At 34.6% G+C, this 16,915-nt stretch overlaps 1 protein-coding gene across 1 annotated transcript; it reads right to left on the reverse strand.

Moving 5' to 3' along the window:
• Positions 1-791: 791 nt before the first annotated feature.
• On the reverse strand, positions 792-14,151 carry LOC147286684 (nicotianamine aminotransferase 1-like). The gene is made up of 7 exons (XM_086242134.1): positions 13,879-14,151; positions 10,578-10,917; positions 9,776-9,994; positions 8,975-9,034; positions 8,293-8,448; positions 8,099-8,192; positions 792-910 (listed from the first exon to the last, which is right to left on the reverse strand). Exons 1-7 carry the CDS (start codon positions 13,941-13,943, stop codon positions 792-794), a joined length of 1,053 nt encoding a protein of 350 aa, XP_086098260.1. The 5' UTR covers positions 13,944-14,151.
• Between the last annotated feature and the right edge of the window lie 2,764 nt (positions 14,152-16,915).

Genomic DNA, 16,915 nt, shown 5'->3' on the forward strand with positions numbered 1-16,915 from the left:
TACATATATAATACCTTGGCGGCTTGGCACCCCTTGGAGATTGGAGGGTTGAGCTATTTGTGTGGGGCCGGGGAGATGAGTTTTGGAGCTGCAAAGGAAAGAAGTTGGAGCAAGTGTGGATCTATGGGCTTTTTTTGGGGGGACTGGAAGTAAGTAAAAGTAATTTTTTTTCATTAAACAAACTGGCAGTAGCTACAGCATGTGAGAAGTTGCTCCTCAATAGAAAAAAAAATACTTAAACTGTGGGCAGTGGGCTATTGGGCTTGGGATGAAAATTGGATGGGCTAAGCTACCTAGGTAAGCTAAAAAACCAGAAAAAGAGCATGGGCTGCAGCCCATGCAGCCCATAACGTGCATTCGTCTCTGGATATCTATTTAATGATGTCATATAATACTGGCAAAAAAAAAATGATGTCATATAATTAGAGCAATTTTGGAAGAAAGAAATTATAAAAAAAGATGGGTGAGTGAGATAATAGTTACGGTGGTGAGATATTTAAGTTTGTATATCAAAAGGTATTATAAGAATAATCAAAGGTGTGAAAAGTATTTTTATAATTTTTTAAAATTTAATGAGGGGTGAAAAAATAAAGTGTGTGGGAAAATAAGACAATTTGGTGAGAATATAAGCACTCTTAAATTTTTAATAGTATTCACGTTATTTATGACAAATTGATGCCCCATGATGGCATATATGTACAACTAAATGTGTCTTCATTTATTCATTAGGTTCATTCGAATTGGGGATCCAATGTGAAGTTGTCAGCACCACTCACTTTTATGGGTATGAATTAGTTCTTCTTGGCATGCCTTTGGTAGAAGGCTTTTATCCTCTGAAGGCCATCTTCAAGTATTGGAAGTTCAACAGCGAAGCTAATGCGAAGCCAATTTTTCCGTCCAACGGTGACACCTGAAAACATGAATGAGTCAGAATATATAACTAACTCGGTATCCCCATTTAAAAGTTGAAGTAAATACTTTTAGAGATTGAATTTATTGAAAAATTAATATATACAACAACATGCATAAAACTAATTATCAGATGTCCAATTTGTTTTATATTTTCACTACTAGAAAGCCTCACACAATAAGCACCATCTTATGGTATAAATGAAAGGGAGGCTGAGTCTAACTGAAAGAACTAGAGAAGTATCCCACATCAAGAAAATTAAGACATATTAAATACTCCAATTAATTTGTATGTGGTACCAAAGCGCAGCTACTTATATCTATATCTATTTATCTTTATTATTATAAAGCCAGGAGAAAGGTTTAGTGTTACAAACTTTACAAAGAATGAAATTGCCTAAATTACCCTTTATTCAACAAATAGTACGTCTCACAAAAAAACTTAATAAACGAGGACGTACATAGTTGTAAAATACAACCATTAAAATAAACTTTAAAATATAAAAAGAAAAACAACCCACTATCTTAAAATATGGAGATAGTTGTGGAAAATTATAAAACTAAGAACAAAATACAAAAAAAAAAAAAAAAACACAGTAGAAAAGCCAATATATTGACATGTGCGGAGCACGTACCAAGAGACTAGTATATATAAAGGGAGAAAGTAGAGTAAGATTAAACATTCAAAAACCCAACCTTGCCCTTGTTAATTAAAAGATTAAAATAAAATAATTTAACATTTTGAGGGTAAGATCTATATATGAGGAGAAAGGGGAGTAAGGTTAAACATTCAAAAACCCAACATTGCCCTAGCTTGTTAATTAAAAGATTAAAATAAAATAATTTAACATTTTGAGGGTAAAATAGTAAAATAGAATAATTAGAATTGAAAAATAAAATGAAATAGAAAATCACACCCTTATTTTTAGCAACTCACTTACTCCACTACCTCTTTTCTAGGACAAATAATTTATTTATTAAAATACTTCAGGTTTTTTATTTTTGTTTTTAAGAAGAAAAAAAAACTTCATATTTAGAAAGGTCAATATATATATTAGCACACTCGTGGCGTGCGCCAAGAGACTAGTATCCATATGTGAGAGGGCTTCTATTACTTTGTTTATGTGTTAGGCCTATGCCTATATCAAAGCGTTGGTTCCTTTGTAGCTTGTTGGCTTTGTGTTACAATTAAAGACCAACAAATCTTAGGCAAGGATAAAAATATCGGAAATTCCTTAAATATTATTGGTACTTAAATTTACGGATATATTGATTTCGATAGATATTAGTGTAAAGAAAGTTGAATTAGATTTTGTTCTTTTGTTGGTTTATTGTTGATTAACTAAGATTAGTGGATGAGTATTGATTTGATTAGGGTTAGATTTGGTTTGATTTCATCTTATTCCTTTTTTTTTTCTCAAATTTTGAAATTTGTTATACAATTCTGCCGATATTACCGATATTTTGTCGACATATACTGATATTTTGTCGACATATACCGATATTCTGCTGATATATATCAACATTTTGTCGACATATACTATATTTTTTCGAAATATACCGATATCAGAAAAATATCGGTTACAGCTTATTTAAACTTGTTTGGACCTACTTTTTGCATTATCATTGATTGGGCCAAGAGCATAAGATTGTTGGGCCAAATTCTATTTTGGCCCAAAAAATAGAAAAGATTATCGAAGACAAAACGGGCAGGTAAAGCAAATGGGCCGGAATAGTGCATAAGCCCAAAAAGCTAGGAAGGCCGAGCTTTGCGGCAAACGAGTCCAACTGGGATAAGTAATCGAGGGATACGCAGGACAAAGAGTCATAACTGTTCAAGATCATTTCCAATTGCAACTCCTCAAAAGAATCAGGACTCTTGAGATTCAAGGCACCCATTAGGGTTTGATCACTATAAATAGAGGCCTTGTATCGATCACCACAAAACACATTAAAAACCCCTAGAAAATCCAGAAATTCAAGAGCATCAAGCCTCTCAAATCCATAGGTTGTTATTATGTATATTTTATTTTATTAGTGTAGACTTGTTCTTTGAGAGAATCATATGGTTTCCCTCAAGAATTTAGGATCGAAAGTTCTTCGGTTTTTGCTAATTTTAATATGAGTATGTTCTTTTGATTCACATATTGTTAGTTTTAGTCTAATTTATTGTTATGTACTTCTTGTGTAATTAGGTTTAATTGCTTTCTTTATTGTTTTCTTAGTTTAAAGTAGTATAGATTATACGTTTTACCGTTCATACTCGTATTATTACAAGCAATTCCGAAGATTGTTTAAGTTTTGAGTTTATCTTTATAATTAACTGTTACATGCTTGATCTTGATTTCACACCCATCACTCACATGTACACATTTACACATTGCATCACCATCATACCTAATACGGCCCATCTATCCTAAGTCCTTGCAGCCAAGTTCCATTCCTTCCTCGGCCCATGTCGTTTAACCGAAAGTCAAATTTACACGCAAATCATCAACCTTGTACTCGGCCTCAGCCGTGTGCTAGCATGCTCAAACGCAAAATAGAAGGACGTGGCTTCCTTGAGTCGCGGCTTACTCGACACGTGGCCGTAGAAATTTTTAGGCAAACAAAACTTAATCAATATAAGAGTATGTGACCGAGTAAAGTCAATAGGAGTCTTGGAGGGCTTCATGTATTTATGGCCCTCCAAGGGATGCTAATAAGTCTATATTTTGCAGTTTACTATTGGAATTCATGGTGACTGGATCAGTTTTGGTGATTGGAATATAATGACTTGGCATTTTGAAAATTAAAAATGGGGGGAATATGCTTTTTGTTAGGATTTGCAGTATCTCAATCGATCTATTTTAAGGAATGTATCTTTGATGGATATTTCCATGGTTTAGAATTTAATTACTTGGGTTAACAATCGTGATGACTGGTTATTGAGTGAAGGAGAAACTTGACAGAGCTATTGCTACTGCCAGCTGGCTAAGATCATTTCCTTCAACTCTTTAATTAATCAAGGTTCTGACCATTCACCTCTCCTTGTTGACACTGAGTATGAAGAAATTAAATCACCTAAACTCTTTAAATTTGAGGCCATGTGGCTTTCTAGTGATGGTTATGAACATGTATCGATTGATTCTTGGAGGTTCGATACTTGTGCTACTAAAGATGCTCAATGGAAGAAGAATCAAGATTGTTATGCTGAGAATCTTACAAAGTGGAGCAAGGAGTTTAAGAACAATAGAAGGCATCTTGACATTTTAATGGGGGAAATTACTTTTGAACAAAACAGGCCAGCTAATGATATGATCACAAAGAGACGATTTCATAGCTTACTGCCCAGATCAAGCAAATCTTAGACTTGGTGGAGATATATTGGCTACAAAGATCTAGGTATGTTAAACTTGTTAAAACATGGTGATAAAAACACCAAGCTTTTCCATATGACTACTGTTCAGCGTGTTTGTACCCAAAAATAGCACTTGGGATATCTTGGCTGGCCTAAATACGCTTGTGGCTACCGTGTTGTTGGCTAATTTTTGTGTTTTTGCCAAGACATTATTATTGTTGGCTTGTTTCTCCTCGTTGATGGCCAAGAAAATATTGTTGGCCCATTTATCATCCATTGCGGCCAAGGGGTATTTAAACCCACTTCCCTTTAATTTGTGGCTCGTGGGCCAATGATTGTTTAAGACTACTAGCCTATATGGCCCAAAAACAATATTTAAGGTCAGCGACATAGCCATGAAATGGATAAGCCCATCTCAATAAAGGGCCAGTAGAAGTTTTCGCGGCCCATTCTCGCGACCAACTTTGAAAAATGAGTCCAAGATCACGAGGGAACCAAGTCGTTAATTAAGCAATGAATCCTACTATGGAAATTATTTCTATCTCCATTAATGATGAAATTCGATCCAAAATCCTGTTAGAGTCCAACTTTGGAAAGAATTCAGAAAATTTTTCTAGCAAATACCTAATTGGATAAAGACTCAATACGATCAAGTATAGACTCCTACTATGGAAAGAATTTCAATCCTCATTAATGACAAAACTTGGCCGATAAGAAGAAATCTCAGAAGTTCAAGTCCTACTCAAACTAGGAGAAACAAGTTGATTTAAGCCAAGAAATGGCCTGACCATTATCTATGATTGTATCCTAACACCCCTATAAATAGATGCACTACTCAAGAGAGTGGAAGGACACACATTCAACACTCAACACACCCAAGCTCTCAAGAATCTCTCATAGTTCTTTTGCTTTCAATTTTTTTTAGTTTCTACCGTTTGAGGTACTTTTAGCTTTCTCATAGCTTTAATTAGTCTCAAGATCTTGGTTTGTAGCTCTGCCATTATCCTCACAAGGGATGTGGTATCGATTTATTTCATGCATTTTTGTTTTATGCAATTGAGTTTTTCTTATTTCAGTTCTTGTCCAAGTTCTTTGCTTTTGATTTTGCTTAATACATAAATGTTTATTTTGTTCATTGTACGTACTCTTTAACATTGAGGTTGATTTGGTTGGCCACAATAGCGTTGAATTCCATTATAGTTTCATTGTCCATAGTTTCTTTTATCTTTTTCATCAATTTCATCATTGCATTCATGAGTTCAACCACACCGATCTAAGGAGGCCGAAACGTGACTCGAACTCGGACTCGGACTCGGACTCCAATTAAAGGCCTTGTCCCCAAGGCTTGAAAAATAATCTAGGCCAAGAGTGGTCCTTGCTTGGCTGCGCAAAATATCGTTTAGATTGGATTTCAGATTTAGGCGCATATAACATCACCATATTAATTCTATTAAGACCTAGTTTGAGGCCCAATAGTGGCACACCCTGCATTTGCATCCAAACGGACCAAAATTCACTTTTGGCCAACCTTGAATAAAAAACAAGTGAACATAGGGCATGCAATTTAACAAGGTTCTCAATTTGAAAAAAAATGATGTTGGGGTTTGGATTGATAAGGAAGTAGATATCCGATCAGGTAGGATTCCTCCAATTTTATAAATCCTTATTTACAAGTGATATATGGCCTTAGGGATTGGGAAAGGGCTTTATCTAGAGTAAATAATTAAGGATGTGACCTCTGAGATGAATGAAACTTTATTATCTCCCATTTCTATTTTGGAAGTTAAACATGCTGGTTTTGATCTAGGTGCTATGAAAGCACCTGAACTAGATGGCTCCTCTAGTATTTTCTACCAGAAGTTCTTGACAATTGTTCAGGAGGTGGTGGCTAAAGCTACATAGGGTTTCTTTGGTACTGGACACATACTAGCTTGGAGCTTTAAATAAAGAGTCCATTAATTATAAGGTACTAACAAAGCAAAATATTAACCAAAACTACTCAATCTATTTTTATTAACTTGCGGACACTATCTACCAGCCCAAAATATAACATGCAGACACCTTCCCAAAGAAACGCATCACAACCAAACCAACTACACAAATAGCCCAAAAATGATCTTCTTCTTTTCTTTGCCAAATCGATCTCTTTCTTCAACTTTACCAAATCGACAATTGTTCATTTTCACTCACAAGCATTGTTCTGCAACTGCAAGCCTGCAACTCCAAATAAACTGCAGTTTCAGTTTACTTTGCAGTTTCAGAAACTGCAGTTTTCACTTGCAGTTAGTAACTGCAACTGCAAGCCTATAGCTCCAATAAACTGCAGTTTCACTTACAGTTAGTAACTGCAACTGCAAGCTTGCAACTCAAATAAACTGCAGTTTCAGTTCATTTGCAGTGCAGTTAGGAACTGCAACTGCAAGCCTGCAGCTCCAATAAACTGCAGTTTCAGAAACCGCAGTTTCACTTACAGTTAGTAACTGCAACTGCAAGCTTGCAACTCAAATAAACTGCAGTTTCAGTTCATTTGCAGTGCAGTTTCACTTGCAGTTAGGAACTGCAACTCCAATAAACTGCAGTTTCAGTTCACTTGCAATGTTCCAGAAATTGCAGTTTCAGAAACTGAGCTTTAAAAAAAAAAAAAATCAAGAACCTTCTACTAATAAGCTCTTGGAGGTGGAGAGCCAAGGCAACCAGGTTCGGGCTCTCAAAGCTGCCCGCGCAACCAAGCTAGAAATTGAAACGCGCTGAAGCTCTAGAAGGAGAAGATCGAATGAACCACACCATATGCTGGATCTGCTTGGAGCTAGACATCAGAGGTTGGGGAAGGGAGAGGGAAGAGAGAGGAAGGGGATGGGGATGGGGATGGGGTCGACCCACACCGCCGACTACTCTTGCCGGACGGCGAGAGTCCGATCTTCAGAGACATCGCGGGAAGAGAGAGAGCAGAGGAAGGAGAAGAGAGAGACTCGAGGAGAAAGAGAGAAGAAAAAGAAATACCAAAAATAAGAAATAAAAGGTAATTGCAGCCTACTCATGTGGAGTCAACGGAATAAGGTGGAGTCAAACTTACCTTATTGTTAATAAAACTAATATGATTGTTATATATTAATAATTATGGTATTAGAAGTTAAAAGCTATAGGAAAGATGTAGTATAGAGTAATTATTTCTTAAATAAAACTAGACGTGGTGATTCCTAAAGTTAAAGCTTTTAAGGATTTCAATAAATATATATATAGAGGCTTTTTCAGTGAGAGATACCTCAAATAATTTTATTTAAAGGATTCCTCATAGGCGCGCCTACTCTATATAGTATTTCAACGATTCAAATTGTCTATTTTTTAGGTTTATATTCAAAGATAATTCTTGAAAAAAAATTAGGCAAATCAGAAACTATTAAGCTATCTAACTTTGATCAAATAAATAGACAAAGAACAAAATATTTTTGATAAACACTTGAAATAATGACCATTTAATCAAATGAGTAAATAGTTACCGATTTAGCTAAATTTTTGTAAGGATGATCATTCAATAGAGACCTAAAATGTATACGGTTCCAATCATAAAAATACAATGTGGAGTGGGCCTCATAAGAGATTCCTTATTTAATCTTAAATGAAGGATCCCTCAATATATAGAAGGGGCCTATATATATATATATATGCATGTATGGTTGAAGGATTTTAATTGGATAAGAAAAATGTGCATGAGGAAGCTATAATTAATTAAATGTCTCAAGAGTTATAATGAATCAAGGAGAAGCAAAAACTTTTAGATAAGTGCAATATAAAGTTTTGACCAAAAAAAAAGGGCAATATAAAGTAGGCTTACAAGTTATTCAATTTTACCTGGCAGAACAATCACTGACTCCTCTTTGGCCAACTTAAGACAAAACTGTATGTCATCTTCAATGCCTTCAAGTGCTGATAGGTTTAGCTCTACCTGTTATATCAAAATTTGTCACGGATTTAACTTATATACATATATATATGTGTGAACTTTTCAATCCAATAAGAGTCACATAAAATGTCTTTCTCCTTACCAATACAACCATGGATCCTTCTGGTTTGTGTGGGCAAGTAAGGCATGGAATTTCCTTAACCATTTCAAATAAAATATCCGCAGCTTGTCTCATAATGCCAATTATGTTAGAGAAAAAACTATCTTTTGTTCTTTCAATGATTTGAGGTATTGCTCCCTGAAAATAAGAATCATTTTTATAACATTACTCACTAAATTAAATTACATGGAATGGAATTGGGACTGAAAAAGGAATGTATATACATGTTAATATTCTTTTGGACAATTTTTTTTTATTTTTTATTTTTTATGTAATTTATGTTATGCTGCCAGACTCGATCTGAATCACATATACAAACAAGATTACTAGAATCCAATTGATCAATGATTTAATTATATTGATAGTCTCAAAATGTATATGTATTTTTTCTTTGTTATATTAATGCAGGGAATTGAACCATTAACCTATCATAATCCTAACTCATTACTCTACCCACTCTCACCACTTGGACTAACATATCATAATATTTGAAATATATATATAAATGTGTGTGTGGGTGTGCATGTGTCTCTGTGTGTGCGCGCGCTCATGTGTAGCTCCATATTTATAGTTGAAGTGCTCCAGTATATAATAGTAGTGGGTATGAAGGCATTGCATTTTGTCTCCTTGAACTTTTAGCTCGGAACAAAATAATATTTGGTACCTGAACGAAGGTTGTAGGACTGGCAGAGATGTTGATGTAGTTTTTAATGCTCTCTACAATCTGGAAGGAAGAAAACATATATTGATACAAAATGTACAATGACAAATAAATTAAGAAACAGAGTAATAATGTAGAATATGATTCAAATTAATTCCTATTATTGGTATTGTAGGAGATTAATTATATATGTATAGTGTTTCGAATGAGTAGTCCTTCCCTTCAAAATTGTGGTCAAAGTCATAAAAGTGTTACATGTCAAAAGATCTCTCACAAATGGTACTGCAGGTTCGTCCTATAAATTAAGGTCTTTAAGTGAAGTCAGACTCCAAGCCTAATTACAGTAGAAGAACGGGCAAGTCTAGAAGTAGGAGCTCTGGAAGGACTGGTGATATATCCATCGATATATAGGAGTCATATCCTAGCAAATAACGTGTAGAGTGTTATTATTTCCATAAGATGGAGGGGGATTCAATTCTGGCCTTGGGTTTGTGACTAAATTAATATGCTCACTACATATTTCTGGAGTTACAAGGCCCCACTAAAACCATAGTCCTTGTACTTAATTGTTTTGTCGTTTATAGTGGATTTTTTTTTTCTCTCATTTCTCTTGTGGGGGTAAGTAATATTGCCGAACTACGTAAAATTTATATGTTTTATTCTCTATTCCTTTATTATTGCTTCTTATTAGTTGTGGGGTTTGTGCGACTTGTTAATTTGTTGGTTTTGCACACAAAAATATGATTACTACCAATAATATTGAACAAACAATTGGTGAAAAAGGATATATTGTACACCAAGTACCCCAGTTTTTTCAAGGATGCCCTCGGGATCATGTTTCACAATCCAGCCAAGTCTCCAACCAGGAACAAGCCATCTCTTTGATATAGATCCAAGCGTAACAACTGGTACGATTGTACTAAACTTCCCCATAGGCACAAAAGGATTGCTACCAAAAGCTAGATGGCCATAAACTTCATCTGAAATCACAAAGATCCCAAGTTTCTTTGCTGTTTCTGCAATCTAAATGTAACAACAAAATAATTAATAAACGAACTTAGAATATGATTAAAAAAATTAAATCCACAGAAAAAAAAAAAAAAAATAAACAAAGTCAATCTCAGCCCTGCACTCATACCGATAATTAGTTATATTTTTTTGTCTAACATATCAATTAACTGTCCAAATAAATAAAAAGCTAATTTACATTTTTCAATGTTACTCTTGTGGTGTATATCTGTTATTAATTCAATGACAAAATATCAATTTTCGTCTTATTGAAATAATAGAAGACTCATATGCAGGGGTATAAGCGTCAGTTTTCCATCATTTCACTTGGTCAAGTTTATGTCTGGCAAAACCCACATCCAGATAAAATATTAGGATGCAAAGTTAGACGAGAATCAGACAAAAATTAGATGTTGTCCTTAGATTGGAACGAACATTAACCACATGGGTGTTACTAAAAAAAATAATGGGTGTTATCACATGACTAGCATTGAAATAATGGCCGGTCAAACCATAAGGACTAAATGTACAATTTAATTAACCTAAATAAAATGTCCAAGTAGTTTAATTAAGATTATATATTAACGCATGCATGCACCTTTTTCAAATGCTGATAGGTGAAGACATTTCCACAAGGATTGCTAGGGTTAATGATAACAAGAGCAGCAGTGTTGTCATCTGCAAGAGCTTCAACAGAATCAAGATCCACCTCCCAACCCTTTTCCGGTGTAAGACCGAAATGGCGCACTTCAAGGTGGTCGAAAGCTGCTCGAGCTTCATATTGTGGGTAGCCAGGCCTGGGAAGCAAAATGTTGGCACCAGGACGTGCAAGAACAGACACCATGATTTCGATTGCTTGCGTGCAACCAGCAGTGAGATAGACATCCTCCGGCAATAATTGGTATGAGAGGTCACCAGAAAAAGATTCTGCAATAGACCTTTTATGAAATATAAATAGGGTTAACTAGGTTTTGTTGTTTATTATAGAGCTAATTAGATATACACTCATTTCTGAAGCCCAATTTGATATTACCTCATCCTTTTAATATACATCCATTTTTGAATTTGCGATGTAGAATTATCTATTTTTATGCGGAAAATTCATTTTGTGATTTTCACTTTTACCCTTTGAGTTGAAAATAAATATATTTTAATTTTGACAATTAATCTCTTATTTGAAGGTATTGTCATTTAAAAATTTTGTTATTAATTGCCATTAATTTCTAAAGTTGAATATTATGACCAACCTTAATTCAAAGATTAAGAAGAAACGTCATTTACGTTTTTCAAACATCATTAAGCTTTCATCCTCATATGTTCTCTAAGTAAATAACATATTATTTTGCTTTGGTTGTGTTTATGGTTTCTTTGATCTTCTTATGCTTCTTTTATTTTATTTTCTTCTTCTTTGATCGTCATTTTCTTTGATTTTTCTTCATCATCAATCTTCGATCTTCTTCTTCTTCCTTCCATTTTTTTCTTTGATCTTTTTTTTTTTTTTCATCACCAAGCCCTCCTAATTGTTGGTTTTATTTTTCTCACATTTTTCTACCTGAGTAAGAGGTGATGAAACCATATATTGGTATATATACCTCAAAAGGAGGTTGGATTTGGGGGATGGGTATCTTCTTCTTGACCTGAGTGATAGGTATCTTTTTTTTTTTTTTTTTTTTTTATATACCTGAGTCCAAGGTATTCATGATATTTGTATTTATATATCTTAGTGCTATATTTGTATTGTAATGGATTTGTTATATTTTTATTAAATATTTCAGTTTTTTTTTTTTTTAACCCAAAGTGGAGGCTAGTTACTGTGTTCATTTTTTTTAATCTATATTATAGCTATATTATATATATATATTGCGTATTTAATTTTTTTTGTATTCAAGTGTTTATATGATGATGTGAATTGGTAATAAATGTTTTTTGAATTGAATGCATGAATCATGAAATTTCATCAATAAAAACATTCAAAATTAGGAGTAATAAATGCCTCAAATCATGAATCTTTAAATATTGCTCAAATTGGAGCAATGATATCTTTTGTAAATATTCACAAATTCATGCCTAAACTATTATCAGACTTGGAAACAAAAAATCTTCACACATACTTATTTATCTACTAGGCCTACTCTTAAATAGAGTACTGAAAATGAAGATATACTAAAGGACCCTTTATTATATGATAGGGAAAATGTTAGCAAAAAGACTATACCTATATTCATATTTTTAGTTGAGGATTCCGTTTTCACTTGGCTTCAATCAAGGACTATTATTTTTCAAGTGTTTCAATCAAGGATATTCCGTCAACTTCGTCAAATTTTTTGTTAAAACCTTGTCACGTGAGCAATTCATAAGGACGAAAAAGTAATTTCTCCTAAAAAAATATTAAAAATTAAACTAATGAATTAAAAAAAAAAAAACATCTCTTAGCACTGCCAGTCCCTACAACATGCCGACCCAGCCCTCCCATTTCCCCTACATAGCCCCGCCCCTCCCCCTCACCACCTAGCCCGACCCTCCCCCTTCCTCCTCCCAGCCCTACCCCTGCCCCTACCCCTACCCCACCACCTAGCTTGGCCTCGTCCAGATCGAAGAGAGAGAGAGAAAGAGAGAGAAAAAAAGAGAGAGAGAGATGATAGAAGGTCGAGCTAGGTGGTGGGGGGAAGGGCGAGGTTGGGTGGGGGAAGGGGATCCGAGGGCTGGGTGCGAGAAAGAGAGGAGAGGCAGAGAAAGATTGATGAGAGAGAAATAAATGAAATGCAGAGAGAGATGAGAGAGAAAGAGAGGCAGAGAGAGATGAGAGAGAAAGTGAGTATGAGAAAGAGGAAATGGGCGAGGCTGGGCTGATGGGGAAGAGGGATGGCCAGTGGAGGGGGAGTCACTGATGATGGAGGGGGAGTCGACGGTGGTGGCTGGGAAGTGAAGGTGGGGTCGGTGGTGGCTGGGGGTGAGGTCAGTGTGGCTGGGTTTCAATTCCCAGCTTTTTTTATTTTATAATTATTTTTTAAATGCACAAAAATACATAAATACCCCTGCAAACTGGTCACGTGACCCTCACGTGACAAGGTTTTAACAGAAAATTTGACGGAGTTGACGGAATATCCTTGATTGAAGCACTTGAAAAATAATAGTCCTTAATTGAAGCAAAGTGAAAACATAATCCTCAACTGAAAATAGGGATATAGTACGTTCTAATTATTTTGCTAACCTTTTCGCCGTATGATATTAGGTCAAGCTGAATTTCACGTCAAATGATTATAGAAGGGGGATCCAACATAAAGATGATATAAAGTTCATTTGTCCTACACTGGAGAAGGACAAAAAGGAGGGCCTCACTCCTGTGTATAAAAGGGACTCCTCCATTCTACAAATTAAGGCCCTCTCTCCATCTACTTTTACAGTATGTCTCTCATGTAAATGCAATCTCTTTCATTATAATGAAATTAAATACAGTTATGCCTTTGCATGTTCTGAGTAATGGTGATTTTACGATTTTTATTGAACCAACCTTTGTCTTTTCATTATAATGATATAGTGTGCGTACATAGTGCCACATAAGCTGCGAAAAAAAATTGTGATGATAAATAGCTTCCTTAAAGGCTTAAATTAAAGTTATACATATATAGGAAATTATGTATTTAAATACGAAATTATATAGAAAATATAAGTCAAAAGTTAAGAGTATATTAATTATTAAACAATGTGAATGAGAATAATAATACAATGTTAGGGTCATTAAAATTTTTTTTTGGTAAAATAAAAAAATAAAAACATACATAAATATTAAAGGTAAAAAAAAAACAAAAAAACAGTTTTTGAGAAAGATATAAAAGTAATAAAGTATAAAAAAAAAACAAAACTAAGGTAGTGGCGTGCAAGCTAGTCAGAGGACATACCTTCTTGCGTGAAGAACACCACCCGTAGGACAATAAAGAGTTGAAGTTGAAGGAATGGATGGCATCTGTGACTGCCTCTATTGCGGTCGGAGTAGTCCGGAAAGATACAAATTCAGTCGGGTCGGCCCGGCCCAGCATGATGGTGGGTCGCTGATCATCCGGGTTGAGATTTTTCAGTAGCATGCCGAGAGCTCCTCGGACGGAGATTGCCGCCGTGTTCAGTTCTTCATTCCCTCGGAACTTCCATTTTTGCAAAGAACCATTAATCTCCATTTCACTCTTTAATTAATTTGTGTGATATATCTCTAGCTAATATTAGTTTTAGTTTGAAGAGGGTGATCAGTGATCGGTGATGGGTTTATAGGAAAATATAGTTAAAAGTCAATCCATGCTGAGGTTGTTTCTAGGAAATTTGGGACATCCATTCAAGCTTAAAAGTCAGTCCATTGCTTCAACAACACGAATGTAAAGTGTTGATCCTCATTAGTTAATTAATTAAATTGCTTCAACAACACGAATGTAACGTGTTGATCCACATTATATGTACGTGCACACTGCACAGCGCGCATGTTCAATTGCATGTTCGTCATCATCGTCTTGCTTTTTGGAGACGTTTGGGTCGCAGGTCAAAGTGGGGTGCTTCTCATTACAAGCAACTCAGTAGACAGCAAAGAAAGACCCAATCCTATTCTTTTTTTTATTTTCTTTTTTATTTTTATTTTTGGCTGATACCCAAGCCAATTCAGCAACTCGATCGAGTAGGCATGATTGGGCTCAGCACAATTTTGTACCAGCAGGACAGCTTAGTCCAAGGGGTCTTTAATTAGACCTAGATTGTGTACCAAAGCAAATTTTAGTTTTCAGGTTGTGTTTGAATATGGGATTTGTAGAATTTGGGGCTATATGGAATTTAAAAGTTCTAGATGGCTCAAGTGTTTTGTTTGGAAAAGGATAAAACCATTTGTATACCGTTTTTCTTTTAGAAAATTAATAGAGTTGACCACACAAATTAGTTTCACATGGAATGGATGGATTCTACGTACATGGTTTCCACTTCCATTACAAAGATGATATACAATATAATTCAGATAGTCCAATTAAATAGCAATACTTGTTTTGGAAAACTGAAAATTAAATTTACAAGAAGTGGTTTTTGACCACAATAAAAAAAACAAAACTTTCATATAGTTTTTTTTTTGGTGAAATGGTGGGCTAATTAAAGCCAAAAAACAGCCAACTACATGCGCACAGCAACACAACTCTACTCTCTAAAAACATGACCAAGATAGCAAGCGCAATCTCTTCAGATCTAGATTGTGTTTGAACATAAATTTTTAAGATGCAATTTGGGTTATATGGAATAAGTTCTAGATGGCTCAAGTGTGACCTAGGAATGGCAACGGGGCGGGTTTGCCAATACCATACCCGCCCCGCTGGGTAATCGGGTCCCCATCAGGGGTATTCGGGGCCCCTATTAATTTTTAAAAAATAATTTTTTTATTAATAATATACCAATTAATATAAATATATAATATAATAGATGAAATACATTAAAATTCATCATATTGTATTACAATAACACTAAATCATAAAGTGAACACTATTAAATTTTGAAGACATGCAACAAGAATTAAGATAATAAATTAAAATATAATTATATAATATAACATTTTTATTAAACGGGTATACGGCGGGACGGGAACGGGGATGGTATTACCATACCAGCTTAATCGAAGCGGGTCTCCACGGGGATTTTTGGAGGCGGGGAATTTTGCCATCCCTAAGTGTCTTGTTTGGAAAGAATAAAACTATGAGGACAATCTTAACTTACGGTCATGTGTATTAAAAGAAGTGGAACATGCAGTTGTTAAGCAACTTAGTTGGATAGGCCATAAAATTTCCCACAATGTATCTAAGTTCAATTCCTCCTCCCTCAACTTAAAAAAAAAATAGAGGTGGAATATAAGATGGTCCAAATAATAATACTCATTTGGAAAACTTAAAATAAAACCAAGAATTTACAAATTCTAAATAGCTTATTATTTAAAAAGAAAAGACCATATATGTTGATGCGAATTTCCGTAAGAGAGATGCAACAACTTAAACGGGTAATCTGGCTGATTAGAAGCCTTGCTGAATGATGAAGTGGATGTTGACTTGAGATCTTCCTGCATGAAAACAAGATCAAAGAAAAAGGACCGGTGTGGTACCAGCCAAATACGCTCCAATGATGAAGTCAGTGATGTGTACTTGGAGGTGTTTGAATAAGAACAAGTGATGAACTTGGGAGAATAGGGAAGAACAAGATAAGATCTTCTGGGTTTATTCTCAGCAAGTTGTGAATATTTTGATAGGCTAGTTGTGAATATTTTGATAGGCCTTTTAGTGAATGAAAAAACTCTCTGTCTTTTGTTCACATAAGCCAGTTTATATAGGCAAAGGAAGTTGTGAAGAGTAAGTTACCTGCATGAGAGTGAATGGTTGAGAAGAGGCCACGCGTTCGGCCATGAATAGTAGCATGCACGTACAGCTACCCATCTCCTTTACATCTAATCACTACAAGAAAAACCTTCATATATATCAGTGATAAACCGATATCTATTTAGGTTTCCAACCGATATAATGCGTGCCGATATCTATTCTCCCATATTACATATCGGTTATTCACTGATGTCTATATTATATTAGATATCGTATTTGTTTGATAATCCGATATGATATACCATCATTGTTATCAGATATTAATGATTTCTGATATCTTAAAAACTACATTCCGATATGTAAGATACTTATGATATCATTAGTAATTTTGAAACCGATATACAAAATGTATTCAATATCGTCTTGGTATTTAAAATCAGATATAAAATGAGTATAGCATATCGGTTTTGTAATTAAAATCTGATATAAAAGATGTATAACATATCGGTTTTGCAATTAAAATCTGATATAAAATGTGTATAACATATCGGGACTGTAATTAAAATTTGATATAAAAGTTGTATAACATATCGGTTTTGTAATTAAAATCTGATAT

The sequence above is a fragment of the Dryas octopetala genome, chromosome 4, assembly GCF_963921425.1.
Source record: "Dryas octopetala chromosome 4, drDryOcto1.1, whole genome shotgun sequence".
NCBI classification, from domain to species: Eukaryota; Viridiplantae; Streptophyta; class Magnoliopsida; order Rosales; family Rosaceae; genus Dryas; species Dryas octopetala.

Coding starts and splice junctions, on each gene's coding strand:
- LOC147286684 (XM_086242134.1), bottom strand. CDS start 13,943: ATGCCATCCATTCCTTCAACTTCAACTCTTTATTGTCCTACGGGTGGT. Junction 10,918..13,878: donor GGTGTTCTTCACGCAAGAAG/GTATGTCCTCTG, acceptor ATTTCATAAAAG/GTCTATTGCAGAATCTTTTT. Junction 911..8,098: donor GTCAGTGATTGTTCTGCCAG/GTAAAATTGAAT, acceptor TCATGTTTTCAG/GTGTCACCGTTGGACGGAAA.